Source organism: Terrapene carolina, unplaced genomic scaffold (assembly GCF_002925995.2).
Source record: "Terrapene carolina triunguis isolate 2854851 unplaced genomic scaffold, T_m_triunguis-2.0 Scaffold69, whole genome shotgun sequence".
Lineage (NCBI taxonomy): Eukaryota > Metazoa > Chordata > Testudines > Emydidae > Terrapene > Terrapene triunguis.
The window spans coordinates 21,615,502-21,640,439 of NW_020664420.1; the positions used below are offsets into that span (position 1 = coordinate 21,615,502).

Here is a 24,938-nt window from a genome sequence, read left to right on the forward strand (position 1 = left end):
TCTGAACACGAAGAAAATATCCCAATGGGGAAATTTAGTAGATTGTGGAATAATCTCGAGGACTTCTCATAAAAGAAGGGGATGAAAGCCTCATCCCTGGAGACATTTAAAACTAGATAGGACATAGTACAATATGAGTAGAAAATATATCATATGGAACAATCCATGCTGGCTAGAGAATGGGCTAGGACAGGAGTGTCAACTCTTGCTTTCTTTACACATCTCAATAGTTTGGTTGTCTTTCATATGGCACTACTCACATGAGAGAGGGAAGGTATATTTGGCCTGAGATGATCAAAGAGTTCTTTCCATTTATGCTGGATGCATGACTACCTGACACTTTGAAGAAAATAAACTGTTCTTTTAATATACCTGAAGTACACTAAAAGCATAGGGTAGAGTCTCTGTTGCACCAGAGAAGAGGGGGATGTTGAGGAGTTAGTTATGGATTCCTGATTCTCTGTCTGATTCTGTGCCACCTTCAGCCATGGAAAAGTTGAGAGCAGCTTGGGGGCTGCTTTAATCTCTGCCAGCTGGTAATAGTCCTCAAATGATCATACACCAGGCGGGCTTGTCAGAGCAGTCCTGACATGTCGCCTTCCCACCTCCAGCATGGCCTTACATTGAAAATGTGGAGAGAGGTAGCATAGGAGATGGCTATACTAGTTTTGTGAGAGGATTCCTCAGCTGGGAAAATGTGCCAGGATGGAACAAGGGAGAGGATCTGGGCCACAATGCTCATCATGCTTGACTTGGGAGAGAAAAGGTGAAAAACTGGCTCCACTGAAATTGATGGGAGTTTTGCCATTGACTCCAATGAAGTTAGGGTTTCACCCCAATAACTGTCAGATACTATCCCCCATGGTAAATAACAGTACACAGTGCTTAGTTCTCATCACAATGACCTTCATGGCGTTCAGTCAGTTTATTTGTGGTGCACGTCGTATGTACTTTCTTTTTCTTTTTGAAAAACACACGCCTAGTTGTTTCTACCCGGACACATTCCGTCGATTCTTGCTGTGTCAAGCCTGGGAAATATTAAACAGCAATGATGGCATTAAGTGCCAAATATTAAACACAAAACACTAAACAGCATCCCTAGTTTCCACATGGCGCCCCTTTTGTCTACATCTATTTAATGGCATTCCTCACCTAGAACACCTCACTAGTTTCCTCCATGTCTGAGATTCTCATCCCGACCAGTTACATCCTGAAGACGACTTAGGTGTTGTGGATTACTTCCTTCACCTCATTGTTGTTTCATGAGACATCCGGCTATTCCCCCATGTACCAACAATGTTAGACAGAGCCATATTTACCATACCTGTCTAAGTATGTACTGATGTTGCTGGTATTTCCTTGACGCACCCGACTATACTTTGTTTTATTAACCAGCAGTGGCCACGCAAGTTAACAGTATCATAACTCAGGAGCACAGCCTTTAACCTGAGAAGTTAGGTTTTCAGTTTTTGTAGAATGCTCTCTCCATTTTAATGATTTGATTATCTTTCTAAGGAATTTACTGCCAACAGTAATTGCTAATAATTTTCATAGGTTTATAGCTTTTAGGGCTAGAAGGAACCATTAGTTCATCTGGTCTGACCTGTAGCACACAAGCCACAGAATTTCACCCATTTACCCCTGCATGGAGAACAATAAGTTGGGTTTGACTAAAGCATCTGTTCTAGAAGACATCAAGAGAAGGAGAATCCATCACTTCCCTTGGTAAAGCCTAGACCTACGTAAGTTTGTGAGGTTAGACATTATCTTATGTGAGAGCCATATAGGATTACTGAGTTGTGTACGCTAAAATATGAAAATATGGGGCAGTGCTTTTCTCACAGGCACTATTAGCAGAATGATAGGAATATATATATATATATATATATATGCTACTAAATAGATCATATGGTTTTTTTTCTCACCAAAGGTTACATACCTGAATTCTTCAGTTCTTCAGCACTGTATTGATAAAGAAGGTCATATGTGCCACCCATTGATCCAGAAGCGTAGTAATGAGTCCCAAAGTCATCAAAAATTCTGCTATATAAAGCATAGTTGTACTCCAAAGGCAGGTGGTTAAGTGCCTTTAGAAAGATATTTGAAAGCTGCAGATCTGACTGTTTCATTGTGAAGTTTGAAACTGCAATCACTTTATGGACCCTAATAAAGTTGGAATTCTAGAAAGAAAGAAAAAATGAGACACTAAATACCCTTATTCTCTGGTTCACAACAAGAAGCAAAAAGACTGAGAATATGTTCATTTCCCTTTGTATATTGTAAAAAGGGGCAAATACATTATATTTTATGTTTCTTTGGTCATGGGTAAACTAGCACAAATGAAACCTGAGATCAATCCACTTGAGACTACAAGCACTTGGTTACATTCTAGAGGATATGTCTCATTGCATGATAGACAAATAGACAAAAAGTATTCTTATTAATTATTACTTGTATGATGTTAGTGTGTAGGGACCACAACTGAGCTCAGGACCCTTTCATTCATTCTGTACAAACACAGAATAAGTGACAGTCCCTGTTCTGAAGAATGTACAGCCCATAGACATGGCAAACAGAGCTGGGAGGAAGGAATGTAACATGCAAGCAGAGTGATAGGTGCCATGGTTTGCAACTATCATGTTAGTTCCGTGATTAATTTTAATTTTAATTTTTTCAGGGTGGTTTTGGGAGGTAGGGGATTCGGTCAGTGTTGCCAATTCCCATGATTTTATCATGAGTCTCACAGTATTTGGTGGTTTTTTTACAGCCACAGCTGGAATCAAGACATTGCGTCAGAATCTCGGCTTTTAAGTTTCTAGCCCGTAGGGTGGCAGAGAAAAGCTTGAAACCACAAAGCAAGTGCACCCATAGGGATCAGAAACCAGAAGGCAAAGAAAAAGAAAACAAAACTGGGTTTTGAAAATTTCATGATTCCAAAACCAGTCTCACGATTTCAGGGCACCTGACTCACAATTTCTGCATGCTTGGGATTTTGTTAGCTAAATAGAAAGACAAAGGTAGGGAGGGAGAGGAAAGCAGGTGCATGAGGCTGAAAAGAAGAGACTTTGCGGGAGGGCGCAGGATGATGTTGGAGCCAACAACAAATCAGTAGATGGGAGAGAATGTCCAGAGTTTAAAAAAAAAAAAAAAAAAACACCATGAAAAGTGGCACTGATGACATAATCAGAAGCTGCAGCTTCCTGCTTCAGCTGCTTCCCTTTGCTGCTAATTTTCCTCTCAGTAGTTTCTTTTGTCCCTGAGCTCACAAGGCTTGTGATGGGGGTTGTGGGGAAGGGAGATGCGTGGGCCCCGATGACTCCAGATTGGGTTTCCCTTGCACAGACCAAGAGATACTGGGAAACGAAGGGTAACCCCGGCTGGATCTCAGTTTCCCCTTTCCCACAGTTGTCCAGTCACAATTTTATTACAATATTAGCTCCTTTTATAGAGTTTGCATTGAATTCCAGGATGCTCATCTAACGTTTCACATCGCAGTCACAGGGAGATTTGAAATAAATGACCTAAGAGATACCACTTGTATTTCTGCTAAGGACATATTGAGATACTCAAACTGACCCTTGGTAGCACAAGTTCCTATTGAAGTTGGAACTGATCTTGTACCCACTGAATTCAACAGGAACTCATGTCAGCAACTCTGATAAGAAGATGTCTCAAGCAGGGCACCCAAAATGAGTGGCCACTTCTGAAAATATTGGCCTAAATGCTGTCCGGCCAAATGTGCATTAATTTCAATGGGAATTTTGCATGATTTAGAACATCAGGATTTAGCCAAAAATTTCATTTCCCTAGTATTTCTTAGGACTTTTCTTGGACTTTCTCTATGGCTTTGTACCTATCCACCCATGAATGGCATAGGTACTTTTCACACGTTTCCACTGAATGTTTGCATCCTTGTTCTTACCTTCACTTGGCTCAAAAAGCATATTTTTTCTAATTGTGTCCAATTCAGCTGTCTTTTGTATTGTACATGTGTATCACATATCTGCATTTTCTACTGGTAAATGTATTTCTAAATGCCTGTGACAAGCAATTCTTTGCAGAACAATTTCCCAGAAATTTAATATCTGCCCAATAATTACTACATTCAAATATAGAAAGGCTCCGAATTTTTGGCACTATAAGTTATTTAATCATTCTAGCAACTTGGAAATCTTAAATCTAATTATCTTTGGGCAGATGCTTCCCCTATAAAACTGTAGAGATCCTCATGACATCAGTAAAACCTACTTATGCCAGTAGTAAACTTATCCCTTAGAGTACTAAATATCAGCACTAAATATTATTACAAATATTTGTCTTGGTTGGGGTAGACTATTTAATAAGATATTGTGCCAAATTCTGCTCAGTTACATGAATAAAACTTCAATGACTTCAATTAAAGTATACATAATCTACTTACTTGACTGTGGTGTAACCCCAGGCAAGCACAATTGGCCAGTGTGAAACTTGGCAGTTTTGATTGAGAAGGGGATATACAATTTACATGTGGATATTTTCTCTGATTTCAAGCAATACTGTTTCATCCTCCTGAGTTTTAAATAAGGACAAACTCAAAGTGAAGTCAAAACGACTGCGTTTCACCTGTTTGTACATTGAACCCATGAGTTTCACATGATTTCAGCCAGAGACTCCAGCCGGTAGGAGCAGAAGCAACCAAAGCAGGGACTGCTGCCCTGGTGGGGAGGGGGGGAAATGGGTCCAAGTTGGGGCCACCGCTGTCCCCATTACTTGCTTTGGATCAACAATAGTGCAGAGGTGACCCCCTGCACTCTGGGGGCACTAGGACCCAGGTGGTGCCTCTCCCTCCCCCCCATTCCCAGTTTGGGCACAGGAGAAAACTGCAGAGAGGAGCTGGCCAGAGACTCCAGCTGGTAGGAGCAGAAGCAGCCAAAGCAGGGACCTTCAGACATCCAGAGAACTTTCTACAGTTTTGACTGGGCTTTCTGTGTCCTGTATCTGACGGGCTGTTTGCTCCAACCCCCCTGCTCCCCTTCATCACTCCAAACCTTCTGCTCCCCTCCCAGTCTATTCACCAGAGCTTCACTCCACTCCTGCCCCTCATATGCTCTTCTCCCCTGCCCTGTTGCCCTAATTCCTTCCCTTTCCATTTAGCTGCTCCCCTCTTAAGTAATCCCCCTCCCAAATATCCTGGAATTAACATGACACAGTTGCCACCATCACATTGTTCACTGTGCTTGTGTGTTTTACCCCTTTCCTCCCCCTATGTCTGTCTTATCTATTAGACTGCAAGCTTCTTGGGACGGGGACTGTCTACTGCTCTGTACAATGAGGCCCCACTCTTGACCGACCCTTAGGAACTACCATACTACACATGTTAAATTAAAAAAAAAAAAAAAAAGATTCCATTGTGAAACAAACTGGCTAGGATTTCTCAAACTAGGTTAAATTTTAAAACTTATATTAACACTCATGAATCTTAGACAATCTTCTGACAATCTTGTAAGGAAACCAGAAAGCCAGGTAGGTTTCTGGATCCATTGCTAGCATTTTGCACCACTCTAATCATGATTAGAAGCAGCAACTACTGTGGCATATTTAACTATGCTCTCTGTTTTCACTGTTGTGTACTGTCCTGTTAAATTTCTAAGGTGTCTCTGATCTGCAGAGGCCAGCAGTCATTTTGCATTCAGTTCAATACAGACTGTCAGAGATGGCAAACACACACTGTGTACTCTTTGGTGGGGACTTTACTTCTGTTCTTTCTTGGTCTGTGGTTCTTAACCTAAGGGCATGTCTTCACTACCCGCCGATCCGGCGGGTAGCAATCGGTCTATCGGGGATCGACTTACCGCGTCTAGTGAAGACGCGGTAAAAATCGATCCCTGATCGCTCTGCCGTCGACTCCGGAAATCCACCTCGGCAAGAGGCGGCAGCGGAGTCGGCAGCAGCGCGGCAGCGGTCGACTTTCCCGCGTCCTCACCGCCAGGTAAGCCGACCTAAAATACGCAACTTCAGCTACGGTATTCACGTAGCTGAAGATGCGTATCTTAGGCCTGGTCTACACTAGGCTTTTATGTCGACTTTAGCGCCGTTATATCGAATTAACCCTGCACCCGTCCACACCAGGAAGCCATTTAGTTCGACATAAAGCTCTCTTTAAATCGATTTCTGTAATCCTCCCCAACGAGAGGATTAGCGCTAAATTCGACATGGCCATATCGAATTAGGCTAGGTGTGGATGGAAATCGACGGTAATAGCTCCGGGAGCTATCCCACAGTGCACCACTCTGTTGACGCTCTGGACAGCAGTCCGAGCTCGGATGCTCTGACCAGCCACACCCCCGGGAAAATTTGAATTCATTTTCCTGTCTGGGCAGTTTGAATCTCAGTTCCTGTTTGGACATCGAGGGGAGCTCAGCAGCAGTGGCAACTATGCAGAGCTCTCCAGCAGAGATGGCCGTGCAATCTAATAGAAAGAGGGCCCCAGCATGGACTGATCGGGAAGTCTTGGATCTCATCGCAGTGTGGGGCGATGAGTCCGTGCTTTCAGAGCTGCGCTCCAAAAGAAGGAATGCTAAGATCTACGAGAAGATCTCCAAAGCCATGGCAGAGAGAGGCTACAGCCGGGATGCAACGCAGTGCCGCGTGAAAATCAAGGAGCTGAGACAAGGCTACCAAAAAACCAAAGAGGCTAACGGACGCTCCGGATCCCAGCCCCACACATCCCGTTTCTACGAGGCACTGCATTCCATCCTGGGAGCGGCCGCCACCACTACCCCACCCCTGACCGTGGACTCCGAGGATGGGATCATGTCCGCGGCCGGTTCCTCGTCGGACATGGTAGCGGACGGGGAAGATGAAGAAGGAGATGAGGAGGACGAGGCAGTCGACAGCGCTGGCACCGCTGATTTCCCCGACAGCCAGGAGCTCTTCATCACCCTTACCGAGATCCCGTACCAACCGTCCCCATCCCTTACCCCGGACACAGAATCAGGGGAAGGATCAAGCAGTAAGTGCTGTAAACATGTAAACATTTATTTAAAACAGAACGGTAATATTTATACTATTAACAATGTATATTTATAAAAGTGCTGTAAACTAGTAAAAAAATAATCAGGTACAAAACAGGAATATTTACAAAGGTAACAAATGGGTTTTCATGATTTCTCTGTCTTAGGCTCTTCTCAATTTAGTCCCAAGTATTTTAAAAAAATTTCACAATGTCCGTTACTACATGATTCCCAGGCCCAAGACGCTCCACTCCAAAGTCCCAGTGCACCTACGCGAAAATCCGGTCAATGTGGCCGGGGATCGACGAGAAATCCTCGTAGGAGAACTCCTCGTAGGTCTCGTGGAGGTAGATCTCAAGCCTGTTGATCAGGTTCCGGGGTAGGGCGATCTTAGTGGGCCCTCCGTGGTAGCAGACATGTCCCCTCCACGCCACAATCAGGTACTCGGGGATCATGGCCCGACATAGCATGGCGGCATACGGCCCCGGTTTCTGCATGCTTTCCCGCAGCATGCGTTCTCTCTGGGTGTCCGGGATCCTCAGGAGGGTGATGTCGCTCATGACGCCCTGCTTTGAATTAGGGAGGGGAATGTTAGTATTGGGACTGCTTTACAGCCACGCGGTGGAGGGAGAGGGGCAGCATACAGGGATCTTTCCCTGGGACAGCCGCGAGGGGGTGGGACAGGGGCAGAGTTGATGCTGTCCTGATTGCTGGCAGCAGAGACTGGCATTGCTTTCAATGTGAAAGGAGGCCAGTGCTACTGCTGGAGTTTTAAGCAGCCACAAGTCTGCGGCTTACCATTATTGCCCGCTCCAGAAGTTCAGGTCTCCAGCCACAGTTCTCTGAACACTCCAAGACCTCCGCAAGTCCACAGGCACTGAAGGCGACGGCCGAAAATTCGACCTTGTCCTGAGTGCGCATGTGAGAGGTTCAGTGCATGGTCTTGTTCACAGAGAAAGACTAGGTTCTTTGTATACAATTTCATTTATCTGTCTCAGGAATTCACTCCCTTTTTACAATTCACACAGACACATCTGCGACTGTCTCCCAACCCAGCCTGTCAGCACACTCCCAGAGGCTAGCGCAGATTAGGCGGAGGAAGAAGAAGACGCGTGAAGACATGTTCTCAGAACTAATGGGATGCTCCCGAGCCCAGGCAGCCCAGCAGACACAGTGGAGGGAGAACTTGTCACAAATGCACCGAGCAGTCATGGAACGGGAGGAGAGGTGGCGTCAGGAGGACCAACAGGCTACTGAAAAGCTGCTTGGACTAATGAGGGAGCAAACGGACACGCTCCGGCGCCTTGTGGATGTTCTGCAAGACCGGAGGCAGGAGGACAGAGCCCCGCTGCAGTCTATCTGTAACCGCCCTCACCCGCCACCAAGTCCCACACCACCCTCACCCAAACTCCAAAGAAGGAGGGGCGGCAAGGGCCGTTAAAACTTTCAGTCAACCCCTGCAGACTGCTCTAGCACTAGAAGGCTGACATTCCCCAAAATTTCATAAGTCCTTTCCTACCCACCTCACACAAGCCCCCGTCCAAGTTTCACACCCCACGTTTCATGTCTGGTTCGCAATAAAATGTTTGTTTCTCTCCATTACTGTTTCAGTCAGGTTCTTTTGAGGGAGAGTCTGTCTGGAGGGGGGGAAGGGGCTTGGTAATTGGACAGGACAGTGACCTTTAGCAGGGTACAGAAGCGGTGTCAGGTCCAGCATCAGGACACATACACAGTGCAGTCACTGGTTACCCTGGTCAGTCTGGGAGGTGTTTTTCATGTTCTGGGGGGGGGGTTGCTCTGTGACTTTGTGGCGGGGGAGGGCAGTTACAGATCTTATGCAGCGGTCCTTATCATGGATCACAGATCCACGCAGCAGGGGATATGTAACCCTACCCCCCCTGCCAGAAAGTCACATAGCCGACACATACACACAGTCCCCCCCAGGAGTGCTGGCAGGCTCCATTGAAATAACCAGTCCACCAGTGCGGAGCCTGTCATTCCGGGAGTTTAGAAGCATCATTTGCATCAGAACACTGAACCCGCCCCCCGCCACAGTCTGCGTCCCCGGTTTAAAATATTCCCGCGAAAACAGCAATACAGACAACGGTGTTCATTAACAAAATCGAAATGATTTTATTTTTTGGGAAGGGGAAGGGGGTGAAGGGGGTATGTAACTGGAGAGGATAGTCAAAATGAACTGGGTAAAGAAACGGGGGCAGGTTCAGCTTTTCTGTCCACAAACTGAAAAGTCACTGGTTGCCCTGCTCACTCAGGAACCTAGCTTTCAAAGCCTCCCGGATGCACAGGGCGTCCCGCTGGGATCTTCTAATGGCCCGGCTGTCTGGCTGGACGTAATCAGCAGCCAGGCTATTTGCCTCTAGCTCCCACCCCGCCATAAAGGTCTCCCCCTTGCTCTCACACAGATTGTGGAGCACACAGCAAGCTGCAATAACGATGGGGATATTGGTTTCACTGAGATCACAGCGAGTGAGTAAGCTTCTCCATCTCCCTTTGAGACGGCCAAAAGCACACTCCACTACCATTCTGCACTTGCTCAGCCGGTAGTTGAACAGTTCTTTTTCTGTGTCCAGGGCGCCAGTATAGGGCTTCATGAGCCAGGGCATTAGCGGGTAGGCTGGGTCCCCGAGGATGACTGTAGGCATCTCCACATCCCCAAGAGTTATTTTGTGGTCTGGGAAGTAAATACCTTCCTGCAGCCGTCTAAACAGACCAGAGTTCCTGAACACGCGAGCGTCATGAACCTTGCCCGGCCATCCGACGTAGATGTTTGTAAACCGTCCCCGATGGTCCACCAGTGCTTGCAGCACCATTGAAAAGTAGCCCTTTCTATTGATGTACTGGCTGGCCTGGTGGTCCGGTCCCAGGATAGGGATGTGAGTCCCATCGATAGCCCCACCGCAGTTTGGGAATCCCATCGCGGCAAAGCCATCTATGATGACCTGCGCGTTTCCCAGGGTCACTACCTTTGGGAGCAGTACCTTCACGATTGCCTTGGCTACTTGCATGACAACAACCCCCACGGTAGATTTGCCCACACCAAAGTGGTTCGCGACTGACCGGTAGCTGTCCGGCGTTGCAAGCTTCCAGAGGGCTATGGCCACTCGCTTCTGGACAGTCAGGGCTGCTCGCATGCGGGTGTCCTTGCGCTTCAGGGCAGGGGACAGCAACTCACAAAGTTCGAGGAAAGTCCCCTTCCGCATGCGAAAGTTTCGCAGCCACTGGGATTCATCCCAGACCTGAAGCACTATACGGTCCCACCAGTCCGTGCTTGTTTCCCGGGCCCAGAATCGCCGTTCAACAAAATCCACATGCCCCATTGCCACCGTGATGTCCTGGGCGCTGGGGCTCGTGGTTTCTGACAGCTCTGTGCCACTCTCCGACTTCAGGCTCTCACGGCGGTGCCGTAGCCTCCTCGCCCGATTTCTCTGCATCTGCCTCAGGGAAAGGTGTATGATAAGCTGCGAGGTGTTGAGAACGGCCACAAGTGCAGCGATGGTCGCAGCGTGATCCATGATCGCAGTGCTGTGGCGTCCGCGCTGTCACTGACCAGAAAAGTGCGCGAACTGATTTCCCGCCGGCGCTTTCATGGAGGGAGGGAGGGCGTTAGTGACGGACGGATGACGACAAATTTTTTTTACCCAGAAGGCATTGGCGGCTCGACCCAGAATTCCGATGGGCAGCGGGGACTGCGGGAACTGTGGGATAGCTGCCCACAGTGCACCGCTTCCAATATCGACGCTCGCCCCGTTAGTGTGGACTCACAAAGTCGAATTACTGTCCTTAGTGTGTCCTTAGTGTGGACACACACGTTCGACTTTGCAATATCGATTCCACATATTCGATTTAAGTAAAATCGAATTATCCTCGTAGTGTAGACATACCCTTAGGTCGGACCCCCGCTGTAGTGTAGACCCAGCCTAAGATTACAGACATTCTGGCTGAAAAGAAGTGCCTGTTTACTCTTTATGCATGAAAAATCATACAGATACATTCTTATTAAACTCTTCCCTCTCCACTCAATAAGATTGTTGGCAGCTGTTAAGTTATGAAAAAATAATAGTTTTTGGAAGAAGCTTATCACTTCACTGCAGACATTAAAAACAACTATGAATATTTTTTTCATTTTGGGGGGGAAATTATCCTTTTATTAAAAACATCATAAGCCACATGTTTTATTTGATATGCTAATGTCAGCATTTTTGTGATTTTGTGTTCATTCATTTTGGATTCAAATACATATATAAGTAGCAAAGAAAAGTGCTACACATTGATAACTACCCTGTATTTGTGGAGAATGGTTTCTTGAATTAAGTAGTTCAAACTCAATCTTAACCAGTTAATGGCTGCCCAGTGTACCAAGATCACCTGTCAAAGCAAATGGGCTTAATCCAAAATCCATTAAAATCAGAACGAGTCTCTCTGTTGATTTCAATGGACTTTAGAACAGGCAGTTATTGACCTGCCAAATACTTCTGGTACATCCTGACTATCAATTGGTCTCAAAGCAATGTTCCTTTTCATTGGCAGGGTAGGAGTTCAGTGATAAAAAATAATGGAAATACTTAGCATTGTATAGCATTTTGAACATGCAAAGAGCTGTGCAGTTATTAACCAATTAATTCACAAGGAATGGTCTTAAAGATATTCTGCTTTTGCCTTTGAAAGCTAGATAAATTTAGGGAGAGCCATGACAAAGTTAACATACAGAATAGGACAAGTAATAAATGTTATGTAATTTGAGAGGGGTCAGAGAAGAGTCATGAATATGATTAAAAGATTTGAAAAATGCTTTATAGAAAGACCCTCAAGGAGCTTAATCTAGTTAATTTTATCAACAAGAAGGTCAAGGGGTGACTTTATTGCTGTCTATAAGTGTATTCACAGGAAATAGAAATTTGATAGTAGCAGGCTCTTCAGTTTAGCCAACAAATATATAACACGATCCACTTGCTAGAAACTGAAGCTAGACAAATTCAGATTAGATATAAGGTGCTATTTTTAAAAAAACAGTGAGGGTAATTAACCATTGGACAATTTACCAGGGATTCTGTATCACTGGAAATCTTTGAATCAAGGTATGCTCTAGTTCAATAACTATTGGATAGACTACCAATAACTTGACAGTTCCAAGACTCTGGTATTATAAGGCGAGAGTAACCAGAGGTGAAAAATAATGTGGATTTATTCCCATATTTATAAAATCACAAATCCTGTTTGAACTTTATTTCCTCTGGGCCATTTTCTCAACCGACTGTGCGGGCTTGGAGTGAGGGGTTGGGTTACCTGACCTGTTAGTCTCAACTCTGATATACTCTTAGAAGAGAGGTATCCTATGATGTTTGACATGGTACTTTTCCACACAGTTATATGTGTTTAAAGGTATATTATAGGTATCTCTTGTGGCATAAGGAAGAAAAAATTCTTATTTATATGTAAGTCCAATGGAATTTTATGGGTATAAAATGTGGAGCTATCTCCTAGAAGTCATTTAAAGGGCAAGGTGATAACCCATGTGTGAAAAAACAATGTTTATATTTCACTCAAGTGAACAAAATTGCCTGTTCTTAAACTAAGAGGTAATCTTGGTTTGACAATCATTTCATCCCTGAGTACCCATTTTCCTTTCTCTCATTAGCATAGAAAAGTTTTTTGTGCTAGCTTGATTATAAAATGTAATCTTTTGAAGATCTGCCAATCCTGGAATTGAACAGATGGAGAGTGAAAGAGATAATAGAATATGAGATCTAGTTTATTATACCTTTTTATATGAGGCTTCAATGGCTTCCCTGAAGGAGGAAGATGATGTGATTTTTACACGTCTCTTTCTTGAGAAGAGACCTGGGATCCCAGAAGAGCTTCTTCCAGAGCCAGTGGATGAACTATCACTAGCAGATTCAGTGTGCAGAGGAATTATATCCTGATAGAAATCCGATGCCACATCATCCTCTTCATTTTCCACCTAGAGAGGCAGAAATGCAAAACAAGCTCACCCAAAGGGTTGTTCATTAGATTATTATTAAATCATGAAGTTCTAAAATTTTCTGGGAGCAACACATTTGAATGTTTAACAATTGACAAAATGACAAAAAAAGTCCATTCATTACACCAGGGACTGCTTTTAGAAGTTGATGGTTAAAATGTGCAAAAGGTATATGCACAGAAAGGCATTTGGATATGAAAATAGGTCAAATGGGTGTTTTTGCATGCAGTTATTCATTTATATATCAAATACATATTTGAATGTACAAAGTTTCAAGTGCAACTGACATGTCAGACTTTGAAAATGTGTCTGAAAAGCCTTAACACTATTTCCCACTTTCAACATGCTTTTCAAAGCTGTTGCTATTCAAAGGAGCTCAGACCTTCTGCAGTTGCAAGTCACTTCGTACATACAAGGGATGAGACAACTGATTTGCGTAAAATAAGAAATGATCCACATTTTCAGCCCAAACTCAAGCAAATCCAAAATAAAACATTTTGGGAAATGGGAAAAAGTTCAGTTCACGTTAGTTTGGTTGGGTTTTTGTCCATTTCTTGTTCTGCACACTGCTCCGCTCTCTGATTTAAGCGGGGAGCAGGAGGGAAAGAACTGGAGTACTATGAGCAAGGTTATTCTCATAGAATCTCTAGCCTATTTCAAACTACAAAGCACTGGAACCTAAGAGGGAGATTCTGGTCCAATGACCTTTCCAGCCCAAAGCATGTTGTATACGTGTATATATAGATCCAGATATACATACAGCACAAACCTCGAAACCTTCTCTAATTTGTTAATCTCTATTGGTGGATGAAAACTCACTAGGTCATGAGGACAGCTTTGCAGAGACATGGAGCAAAACAATTTGCTTCTCCCATAATTAAACATTTCTGCACTCTTCTACACTTGAACCTGGATGGCTACTAAATCTACAAGCTGTGTACATGCAAATCCAGTTAAACTCTTTACATAGCGCCTTTGGAAGTGTGGTCTTTGTGCAATCACACCTCTTGTGTCACTGATAAAAGATATGGCCGCAGTTAGGACAAAATCTGCAATGTGGATCTCATCCATAGCGTGGACCTTGTTGCACACTTTGCCCTTATTCCATCGACAGAGCTGCCATTGATATCAATAAAGATCTGTAGTGATCTGTCTCCAAAGTGATGTAAAGTAACTCCTCACTTAACGTCCTCCTGCTTAACGTTGTTTCAAAGTTACATCGCTGCTCAATTAGGGAACATGCTCGTTTAAAGTTGTGCAATGCTCCCTTATAACGTTGTTTGGCTGCCTGCTCTGTCTACTGCTTGTAAGATTCTGTGCAAGAGCAGTGACTTTACAAGGGAACATTGCACAAGTTCCTCTTCTCTGCCTCCTCCGCCTCCTTCCCAGCGCTTCCCCCACTTAGGACTTTCTGGAAGGGAGGGGGAGGAGTGGAGACGCGGCGCTTCCCCGCTCCTCCCTCTCCCTCCCAGAAAGTCCTAAGCACCGCCAAACAGCTGTTTGACGGTGCTTAGGACTTTGGGGGGGGGGGTAAGGAGTGGGGATGCGGCTGTTCCGGAGAGGAAGTGGAGTGGGGGTGGGAAGAGGTGGGCCAGGAGTGGAGCGGGGACAGGAAGAGGCAGGCCTGGAGCATCCCCCGGCAAAGTTGACGCCTGTTCTTCTCCGGGAAAGCTGCCGCTGTGAAGGTGCTTCCTAGTGTCCTTGCCTGTAGCGAGCTGTGCCTGTGTGGAGTAAGCCAGGGGCACTTCCCAACAGTACTGTACAGTATATAATGCCTTTTGTCTGCCCCCCAAAATTTTCCTTGGAACCTGACCCCCTGCATTTACATTAAATATTAAGGGAAAATTGGATTCGTTTAACATTGTTTCACTTAAAGTTGCATTTTTCAGGAACATAACTACAACGTTAAGTGAGGAGTTACTGTACCCTGGTCATAGCCCTTAGGTACTTTTCTTGAGTCATAATCTAGAATATATCACTGCTTAACACACCCATGTATCTCATATGGACATCTCATAGCAGAGCTGTTGTTTAGTGGCTTTACTCCTCAGACAGTACCTGAAAGCGGATAGTCTCAAGATTTGCAGGAACACGAAATGATTTCCTTGTGTCATTGCCTTTTACAGTTGTGCATTTTCCTCCATTGAATGAGTTATCAAGGATTTCTCCTCGGCTCTCTCCAGCCAGAAGATGAAAACTAGAAAGAAAGTAATTTTCAGAAGTTAAAAAGACATGGAAAAATAATAGGGCTAAAACCTGGTGTAAATCAACATAGCTGAAGAGAATGTAGGTTTACATCAACTAAGGATCTAATCAATGGATTTTATGTTGATGCTTTGAAAGAAATTCTTCCTACAAGAGTTCCGAACTCATGAAGAATGCATCTCAAAAATGCACCTATACTTTCCCGCTTTTCTCTCTCTATTGATCCAGGACCCTATGTCACACCCATCACTGGGGAACTGGAATACCTAGGGCTGTAATGTTTGAAGAGGCTGCACATATATCCCCTTTGTGCTATGCTCTGGGTCTTTGGATTCAATTCTGGATTAGAAGCACTCTATGGCAGAAGAGCGAGTTGCATACAGTCACCCAGTAAAATTGTTCTTTTCAGCTGACAGTAGCAAACAAAACATAACTTTAAATGATGTTGGGTAAAAATCTAATCAAAGAAATTCACATGTAGTGCAGAACAAGAGATGTTTAAGGAAACATTCTCCAACCGACAAAAGGGCTCAGACACAATGTAACTGCACATTTCTGATGTGAGGAGACCAGGCTGCCAAGAGGACCCGACCCCCCAGAGACTAGTGCTTGGATGGCTCTCTCTATTGCATCCTGTTTAGGAAACAAGGGAATGCTGTGCCTCTGTGCTTAATTACATTCTTATAATTTTTTGATATTCTTAATAAAAAGATACCAGGTATTTGGTGCAGTTGGATTCACTAATGTACCAGTGCAGCCTTCAGATAGTAACTACCTCATTTACGTAAATGTTAATGAGATAAAAACCACCATAACCTGAAAAAGGCAAGCAAAAGCAATATACCCATTGCCCATTAACTGTACACTGGGGATGCTCTCATATCTCCTGTTGCACACGGTCTTTATCCGCCGACAGTCCCTTTCATCTGAGTTGTCCCCGCAGTCGTTCTCTCCATTGCACTCCAAACTTTTGGCAATGCAGCGACCTGTTCCAGAGAAACCGCAGAAGCAAAAATATTTTTCGTACGATAGCTCTGTCCATTAGAATGAGGGTAAGACAGAGATGTTTCTAATGCTTCAATAATTAGGGGGTATGAGTCTGCAGGGAGAAAAGAACTCTAAGGAAATAACAGAAATGCCTTCGTTGTTCTAGTTGGGAGCAGCTTCTCTTGTTCTAATGGTTGTCCACATGCAGAATTGCCCTGGTTTAACTTAAGATTTGCCAAAAGCCTATGTGAACATACTTTCTTTGGTTTAACTCGGGCTTATTTTAATTGAGGAACAGGCCAAAGCTAAACCTACTGTCAAGGCTGATCCCCACTTTGAACCTTAGGGTACAAATGTAGGGGCCTGCATAAAAACTTCTAAGCTTATCTACCAGCTTAGCTTTGGTCCGCTGCCACCATCACAAGAATTCCCTCCCTGGGAAGCCTTGAGAAACCTTTCACCAATTCCCTGGTGAACACAGATCCAAACCCCCTTGGATCTTAAAACAAGGAGAAATTAACCATCCCCCCTCCTTCCTCCCACCCTCCTTTCACCAACTCCTGGTGAATACAGATCCAAACCCCCTTGGATCTTAAAACAAGGAGAAATCAATCTGGTTCTTAAAAAAGAAGGCTTTTAATTAAAGAAAAAGGTAAAAATCATCTCTGTAAAATCAGTATGGAGAATAACTTTACAGGGTAATCAAACTTAAAGAGCTCAGAGGACCCCCCTCTGTCTTAGGTTCAAAGTACAGCAAACAAAGATACACACTCTGGTAAAAAGGTACATTTACAAGTTGAGAAAACAAAGTAAATCTAAGACGCCTTGTCTGTCTTTTTACTTACTAGTTTGAAATAGGAGAGACTTGTTTAGAAAGATGGGTAGAACCTGGATTGATGTCTGGTCCCTCTCAGTCCCAAGAGCGAACAACCCCTTAAAACAAAGAGCACACACAAAAGCCTTTCCCCCCCCAAGATTTGAAAGTATCTTGCCCCCTTATTGGTCCTTCAGGTCAGGTGTCAGCCAGGTTACCCGAGCCTCTTAACCCTTTACAGGTAAAAGGATTTGGAGTCTCTGTACACAGAGAGCTGTTACCCTTCCCTTTATAGTTATGACACCTACATAAGCCACCTTTAAATCTACTTAAGAGTGTCCACCCAGAACTTTGCACTAGTTCAGTTAAACTGGTACAAAACAAGTTCTAAAACTCTGAAGAGCCATGTACACATACAGAGGAACCCATGCAAAGAATCTCTTCTTGTTAGAGCATTGCTGTTCTTCAGTAAACAGAGCTCACGCCCACAATCTGCCCTGGCTCAAGTTTCTTGCAGACACAATGAAGACAGAAGGAAGCAGCACAAAGATATAAAGCTCCTATTTTGCACACAAATGCCTTGGCCATCCGTTCTCTTTAACTTCTTTCCAAAAATCCACAAATGCATATGAAGGATTTGGAGAGTACATACAGCATGTCATTTTTCAAATAAGTAGCCTATTACCTTTATTATTTTGATTGAACATCTGATTTAGTGGTTATGGAGTGAATAGCACCATTACCATTTTCACACTGGAACTTAGTCCTGCAGTCAACTTCCTCTATGTTGCAAAGTTTAGTTGGGAAGCATCTCCGGGAATCCACCAATTGTTCAGTACAGGCCTGTCCCCTGAACTGAGATGGGCGCCGCAAGGACCTCACACGAAACTGAAAGGAAACAGAGGAAAAACAAAGGGTTATTTTTGTGTTTACCTATTCACTAGCTAGATAGTATTAATGAGCAGTGGGCAGAGCTATACACAGCTGGTTGCTGCTGACTAGAACTGGAGTTGCATGGGTGTAACTCCAAGGTTAGGCAGAGCAGAATCAGACCCACTATGTATCTTTGTCTGCAGTCAAGATTATGTTTCCTTCTAGGCTTCATTGTTTGTGATTATTTGTGATCCATAACTGCATTACTATATTAACTATGCTGAGTTCTATGCACCATCTCTCAGCCCATGTCATCCTTTCCAATCATTTGGAATTTATTTAGTCTCATCTTTGTATTTGTTTTGGAAATCACACCCTTCTGTCTTCAAGGTCATTTATATAAAGCTGCCAAGCATCATCCAGAGACCAGAGAGAGATTTGTACAAGGCTGGAGGGGAACGTGTATGAGGGTGGGGTGGAGTAGATTATCAATGCAAACGAATTTTTTAGCTTGAAACAGAAAAATACACTCCGTCAATATCTATGTGATTAAAAACAAGGCAGTATTTCATATACATGTTTCTAAACAAAAACTGAGTAAACAAGAGAGGCTGAGGGTTCTGTACCATAGGTGCTGGAACTAGGGATACTAGGGGTGCTGCTGCACCCTCGGCTTGAAGTGGTTTCCAACATATACAGGCTTTACAGCTTGGTTCAGTGGTTCTGAACACCCCCACTCTACAAATTATTCCAGTACCCCTTTTCTGTACAGTTTAAAAAAATGCACAGTGAAGATATGAGTTATTGCTCCCTGAAGCTCCTGGTGTTTGTATGTGGGGCTGCTGCTGTGTTTCTCGATTCCTGCTGTCCCTCTCTGTACCAGCTCTGCCTGGCTCTAGAGAGAAGATGGGGCAGACTGATGGCAGAGCACCTTCTCCACACAAATGCCACTTGAGCTAAATCATCTCCTAAGGAAAACATCCCTGCTTCCCCACACATCCCAATGGGCGGAGCAGTTTGGTAGCCTGAGGAGCTGCAGGAAGCATGACTATCTAAGCACATAGATGTCTGAAGTTCCATAGAGCATAAAATTGCCTAACTGGATAAGCCCCATGGCCCATCTAACCCAATATCCTGTCTCAGACAATGGCAACACCAGATACTTCAGAGGAAGGTGTAAAATGCCACAATGGGATAATCTGCCCTCCGTGCGGGAAATCCCACATGGCTCAGGGCATCCATGAGATGGGCAAGCCATTATATGCTTTCTGGACTCATGCTGCATTTCAGCAGCATGGCTCTCTTAAAAATTAGCTACCTGGATTGGTCTCATCAGATTCTGAAATACCTTTGAAAATCTGACCTTAAAGATTTAATTAAGTGCCTAAATACTTTTGAAAATCTTGCCTTTAGAAGCAGAGTTGGAATGAATGTTGAAAGAAGCAGTCTTAGTTCCCACTGCCAGACTAGGACAGTATTTGCACTCTTTTTATCTTTTTTTTAAATCCCATTAGAGTGGATGATCTGACCCCATCAATGTAATTATTCCCCACTTTAGAATGTATTGACAAATACTGTGGAATATTCATACAGCTCTGCCATTTTGGGGTGACCCAAAGAGACTTGTTAATTTGATGGCAGAATTTACTAAATCTATGGGAGACTTGTTCCTAATAATGACACTACCCCTTGAGAAAGGAGACTTGGCAGATTTGATGCCTTTTTGTATCAACATGTGTGTGACAATGATTTGTGGTATCCCAACATGTTACCTCTCTCTCTATTCTGAGCTGTTTCTTTTAACTGACTCCCTCCTATTCCTGCCCTGATGCCAATTTATTATTGATTTCCCCTGTTCCCTTGGACTGTGCAAATCAGTTTGCCATGTGGTTCAGTATCTGAAATGCAAATAAAACAGTCACATTTCCTCACACTCACCCATCAAATTTATTTTTCACCTACTTGTTTTTTAACACACGGGTCACATTCCGACCAAGGACCAAAGTCTCCAAGCTGACAGTTGATAGGACATGCCTGCTCGTTACATGCCCGGGATTCCTGCTTTGTGCACACTTGGTCACAGAAGTTTTTTCTATAATAATCATCCACTTTTATTTGCCTAAAATGTAAAAAGTTAAAATGATTAATTTAGTTAGAGCTCTTTTAAAAAGTGGGAACTGGCTTCAAAGTTTGGATCCAGGGGTGAGCTTCTTCCAACTTTGGGGTGGGAGATGTTCACATCTGAGGTTTTTGGGTTCCGATCACTATAATGATTAGGGACAGTTGTGAATTTGGATCCAACCCATCCAAACTTCCTCAGTGTTCAGGGGCTTAATGGAACAGGGGTCTTGATTCAGGTCCATCTCTATGGCAAGGTGCCAGCAGATGCGAACAGAAAAAGATCAGATTTTAATACCCAGAGATAAGGAGCGGCTTCTGTGCAGGAAAGAAAGAAGAATTCAGTTGGATCCAGATATACCAATGTAACAAGGAAACCTGTACCTCTGAAGTTAGGCACTGTTGAGATGAGTTCCTGTCTGCATCCTGTAAAACTTGCCCATACTGGTATTGCCCTGGCCTCTTCTTTTGTCATTCAGTGTTGCACGCATTCTAAAACAATATGCATTTCCTCACCTTTTGGGGGCGAAGCCAGACTTTGTGGCACCTGCTCCCCTACTTGGTGTAAACTTTGCTTGTGCCAATCAGAAATGAACACAAACAGGTTTTGGGCCCCGTCCCCTATGACACTTCTATGATGTCATAGTTGGTACTTTATGGGCCTGCCTGCCATGTGCAGGCAGGGAGAGGAGAAAGAAAAACGAATCCTGTGTATCCTGTGTACACCCGTAACCGAGCCTGATCACCTCGAAGCCTCTCTCTCAGCTCACGTGTTTCAAACAGAGTTTCAACGTTTGCCAGTCGTTATGCGTTGGTTTGTATTTGTAAGTATCAGTTATTACTAAATGCTGCATCTTTGTTTATACATATTGTTCGTAGTTATTTTAGTCATTGTGTGTTTTAAGTTTCATTAACTCTATTAGCTAATCAAATGCTTCTTCCTTACCCCTTGTAATTATCCCCAATAAAACTTTAAATTGATTAATTTTAGTTGTGCGTGTGTCTGCAGTTTGCATCGTGACCCATACTCTCCTTGCATCCCTTACCAATATAGTCTATTGCCACGTGCAGCCTGGTAAATAACAGGCCTGCATTTTCTTTCGCCCTGCGTGCCCGTGGCAATCCACAGGCACAATTTACCTTCTGTTGCAGAATTAAAACACTGATGCAGAATTCAATATTTACGGGACAAGCTTTTTTGAGACTGCCAAGTTTGACTCCTTTATACCTGTTCAAAGGCAGTGCATTGCAATGGCCGGACCTTCCAGCCAAGGAGCGCAGCACTCTGTGAAGCTCATCAGTATCACTCCGGAGTTGGCTTGGATGATGGTGGGTCAGTCACATATATACTGCTTACTGGAGCAACGCAGGACTGAACCCATCGTTACCAGAATAAATTAATATTGGGCTGTTCTATGTCCTCACCACAAGGTTTGTGAGCAAGAAAGATTCACTTGGAGACATCTCAATTTTTTTTAAATGTACTTTGTGATGAGATTTTAAACTTTTCATATCTATTCATCATCTAAAGACTGGGACAGGCCAACTGTTCTTTTTTCCTTATAGGTTATGGATGCAACAACTTCCAAAAGAAAAATAAGGATTTTTTTACACAGCATACTGCAAGTCCTTGGGTATTTTTAGATTTGCCAACCCCAAAGTGATATTTTCCTAACAGTCTACCTGAAACAGAAAAGTGAAGAGGTAAAATCAATATGGTAGTTCACACCTACCTTTGCCTGGTCTGGGTTCCATAATTGCAAGTTTTTGAACAGCTTGACCATGATCCCCAGGGGTAATGTTCACAGTAGCATCCCTGGCTGCTCTGAATCACCGTGCCCAGGAGGATAAAGCACACTAATATACTCTTGTCCATAGTTTGAAGGTGTCCAGCTACACAAAAATGAACATACAGCGCAAGAGCAACATACATTGGAACATACACATTTTTGTGCCCATCTCTTAAGAATTTGTTTTTCATTATCTTAATTTTGAAAGTACAGCAAGGCAGAGATCTCATTCAAAATACCATGTAACTGACAGACTTCTGGAAAGCGATTATTGTTCAAGGGATTTATCTGTTTATATTTTAAGAACCAATCCTGTGTCACACAAGTCAATAGGAGTTTTGCCATTGACTAGAATGGGAGTAGGATTGAGCCCTAAATGAATATTTATAACACCATTTCTGATTAAGAAATTGTCTAAATCTTCATGTATGTGATCAATAATAATTTGATCCTGCTATCCTTACTCAGGGGTATTCCCAATCGGTGTTTTGCTTGAATAAAAACAGGATTAGGAACAATAGTTGTTTCAAATTAAGCCTGAAACAATAGAACACTATCCTCTAACGAACCAAGATCAGATATATTTTGACCCTAATCCTTCGATGGAACTAGTCACAGGCTTAAAATGAACCATTGTGCTTAAGTGCTTTGCTGTATGGGGCCACTGTTTCTACAGCTTTTCCTTGCTACCTTGAGCACCATCAGATACATTTCAATTCCTGTTTTATTTCACTGGGCTGCCTGTCTAAGCTACAAACTCCCACTATCCCAGGCTCAGCAGAGAAGGAAGCCAGGGATGAATGCTGGCCCACTACTAATTCCTACATACCAATTAATATGTATTTGATGAGTGATCAGATTACAGAATGGTCCTTGGAAAATAATATTTAGAAAATATACAAAGCTCTTCAAAGTGTTACATCAACGACTAATCCCTGGAAGGAAGGTTGATTTTTGATAAAAGTATTATTCACATTTAACAGATGGAACAACTGAACACAGAAGTTAAGTGATTTGCTAGTGCGTAAGTAGCAGAGCAGAGATTAGAAATTCTGGCTTTCCTGGAGTCCCTGCTTCCCAGTCCCCTACTAAATCCAGTTATGGTACTTCCCACCTAAAAACGACCAAACTACTGAAATTCTTTTCATGTTACTTTGTTCATGCCTTACCTGTGTGCAGATAAAGGCCTACTTGTTCTGATCTGCTAGAGTATCTATAATAAATACGCTGACAATTACCAAAGTTATATACAGTTTATGCACACTATAAAAGTGAAGTAATCCATTTAAAAGAAGTAGACTTACCCTGGTGCTTCACATACACTGAAATCAAAAGCAAAAAAGCCCACTTGGCTAATTTACCACAAGATGGTTGGCTGCAAAGTCGGTCAGTTTCAGTTTTATGTAACCTCAGCCTGGTTTGAAAGGTTTTTCAAAGCCTTTTCAAGAGGTGCAGAGGTTCTGTTTGTTGTAGTTACATTTTAATCAAAGATCCGCTGGTGGTATTATAGCTTTCAGACAAGCCAGCTGACTGTCAGCACCTCTGTGATTACCTTTAAAAATTTATCTTATGCTTTGGTGTTGTGCTAGGAATTCCTCTTTATACTATGTAGACCTTCGGGAATATGCAATTATTTTAAAGTGGTTGTTCAGAAACACACATATGCCCATGGAAACACACACACACTTTTCCTACAATGTAGAGGCTGAGTAATGCTTATTTGCATAACACTGTGCATATACAGAAAGGAATGAACTTTATCTTGCAGTATTGATACATTACCATGGCTGTGGGAAGGCTGATGGGGCATGGCCATCTTTAATATTAATAGCAAAACCCAGGGAAAAGCAGACATAGGATGATTTATTTAAACAGATAGTCAAACATAACAAGGAAGAAAATATGGCCACATGTGAATATATATATTTTCCTTTAAAGAATCACTTTAAACCTGTCTAGTTAGGTTCTCAGCTGCTCTAAACTGGCATAAGCCTAATACCAATTATGCCAGTTTACACCAGCTGAGAATCTGGTCCATCATTTTTTATAGTGAGATATTTTTAGGCGGATTTGGTAAAACTGTTATATTTCACCAGTGGCAAAATAAAGCCTACTGCATGCACTCTTCTCTGGATTTTGATAAAGAAGCATTGAATATTAAAGTTAGCAAGACACATCCTTCCCCATCCCTCTTCCCATAAAGAGACTGTCATCCATTAAATAAACATGGTGACAGCATTACTGGAAGTTAAAGTCTGCTCTTTTCTTTACAGAGAGTTATGCAATGAAACAATCAACCTCCAAATCTCAGAAAAATATCCCACTGTATAGGAACGGGGTAGCAACTAATACTCCTGCCCATACATGATAGAATAGCTACTACTCTTCTTTGGTATTCCTGGACTGCCACTTCTGTCATGAGGATGTCAGTTCCTGATTCCTACTTAAGTTAAATTAATGCCAAGTGTTGAAGATCTCCTGGATATGCCTGATAATCTCAATACAATTCGGCCCCCAATTTGAGAAGAATTGGTTTAGGTAGAAAGCTAGTGAAATTCCACTAAGGTGTGACAAGTTCCATAATAAATTGTATTAGTAAACACAAACTATAATACATAAGGGTCCAATCCAACACAGAATATCAAATCCTGTATATTCTCCAGAAGGCCTTGGAGGGAAAGTTGATCTCCCAAAGAAGCCAAAGACCAAACAGGCAGACTACTCCAGGATTGAGATTATTTAAACTGCCTCTTTGCATCTGGTCCTGAACTGCTTCCACTGGACCTTCGGTGGACACAAAGACTAATGAGGGAAGTACGAGGCATGGGTAATTCTCCTTCATGACTACGTCCAAGGGAAGGGTAGACAGAGAGCTCCATCGCAAAACTCATCAATCTGGTTTGTTTAAAGCACAATTTCCTGAGGAAGAGTGTGATGGCTGCTCTGAACACACTGAAGAGATAGGGATTGCTGCTAGTGAACCAGCAGTAACCTTCATTCCAGACACCACAAACAATAGCTACGTCCTCCCTAGTAGAACCATCACACTCTAGCAGTCACTTAGGGCCAGATTTACAAAGGCACCGAAAGATGCACACATACCTAGTGGGATTTTCAATAGCCGCCCTAGGTGCTTAATGCCCGTGACTTTAGGTGCT

The 24,938-nt window shown here is 43.3% G+C and overlaps 1 protein-coding gene across 2 annotated transcripts in view; it reads right to left on the minus strand.

The window, feature by feature from the left end:
• C6 (complement C6) overlaps nucleotides 1-23,488 on the minus strand; it is a 45,681-nt gene extending 22,193 nt beyond the window's left edge. Inside the window, exons 1-10 of one of the 2 annotated variants that reach the window (XM_024198966.3) lie at nucleotides 23,085-23,488; nucleotides 22,950-22,993; nucleotides 21,724-21,883; nucleotides 19,835-19,991; nucleotides 17,743-17,887; nucleotides 16,043-16,184; nucleotides 15,052-15,190; nucleotides 12,772-12,972; nucleotides 1,940-2,180; nucleotides 906-1,028 (exon numbers count right to left, since the gene is read on the minus strand). In XM_024198966.3, the coding sequence (XP_024054734.2) occupies nucleotides 906-1,028; nucleotides 1,940-2,180; nucleotides 12,772-12,972; nucleotides 15,052-15,190; nucleotides 16,043-16,184; nucleotides 17,743-17,887; nucleotides 19,835-19,991; nucleotides 21,724-21,866 (1,291 nt within the window). In that variant the 5' untranslated portion in view covers nucleotides 21,867-21,883; nucleotides 22,950-22,993; nucleotides 23,085-23,488. The remainder of the gene's footprint in view (nucleotides 1-905; nucleotides 1,029-1,939; nucleotides 2,181-12,771; nucleotides 12,973-15,051; nucleotides 15,191-16,042; nucleotides 16,185-17,742; nucleotides 17,888-19,834; nucleotides 19,992-21,723; nucleotides 21,884-22,949; nucleotides 22,994-23,084) is intronic. The other variant, XM_024198964.3, reaches the window with a different exon arrangement.
• Between the last annotated feature and the right edge of the window lie 1,450 nt (nucleotides 23,489-24,938).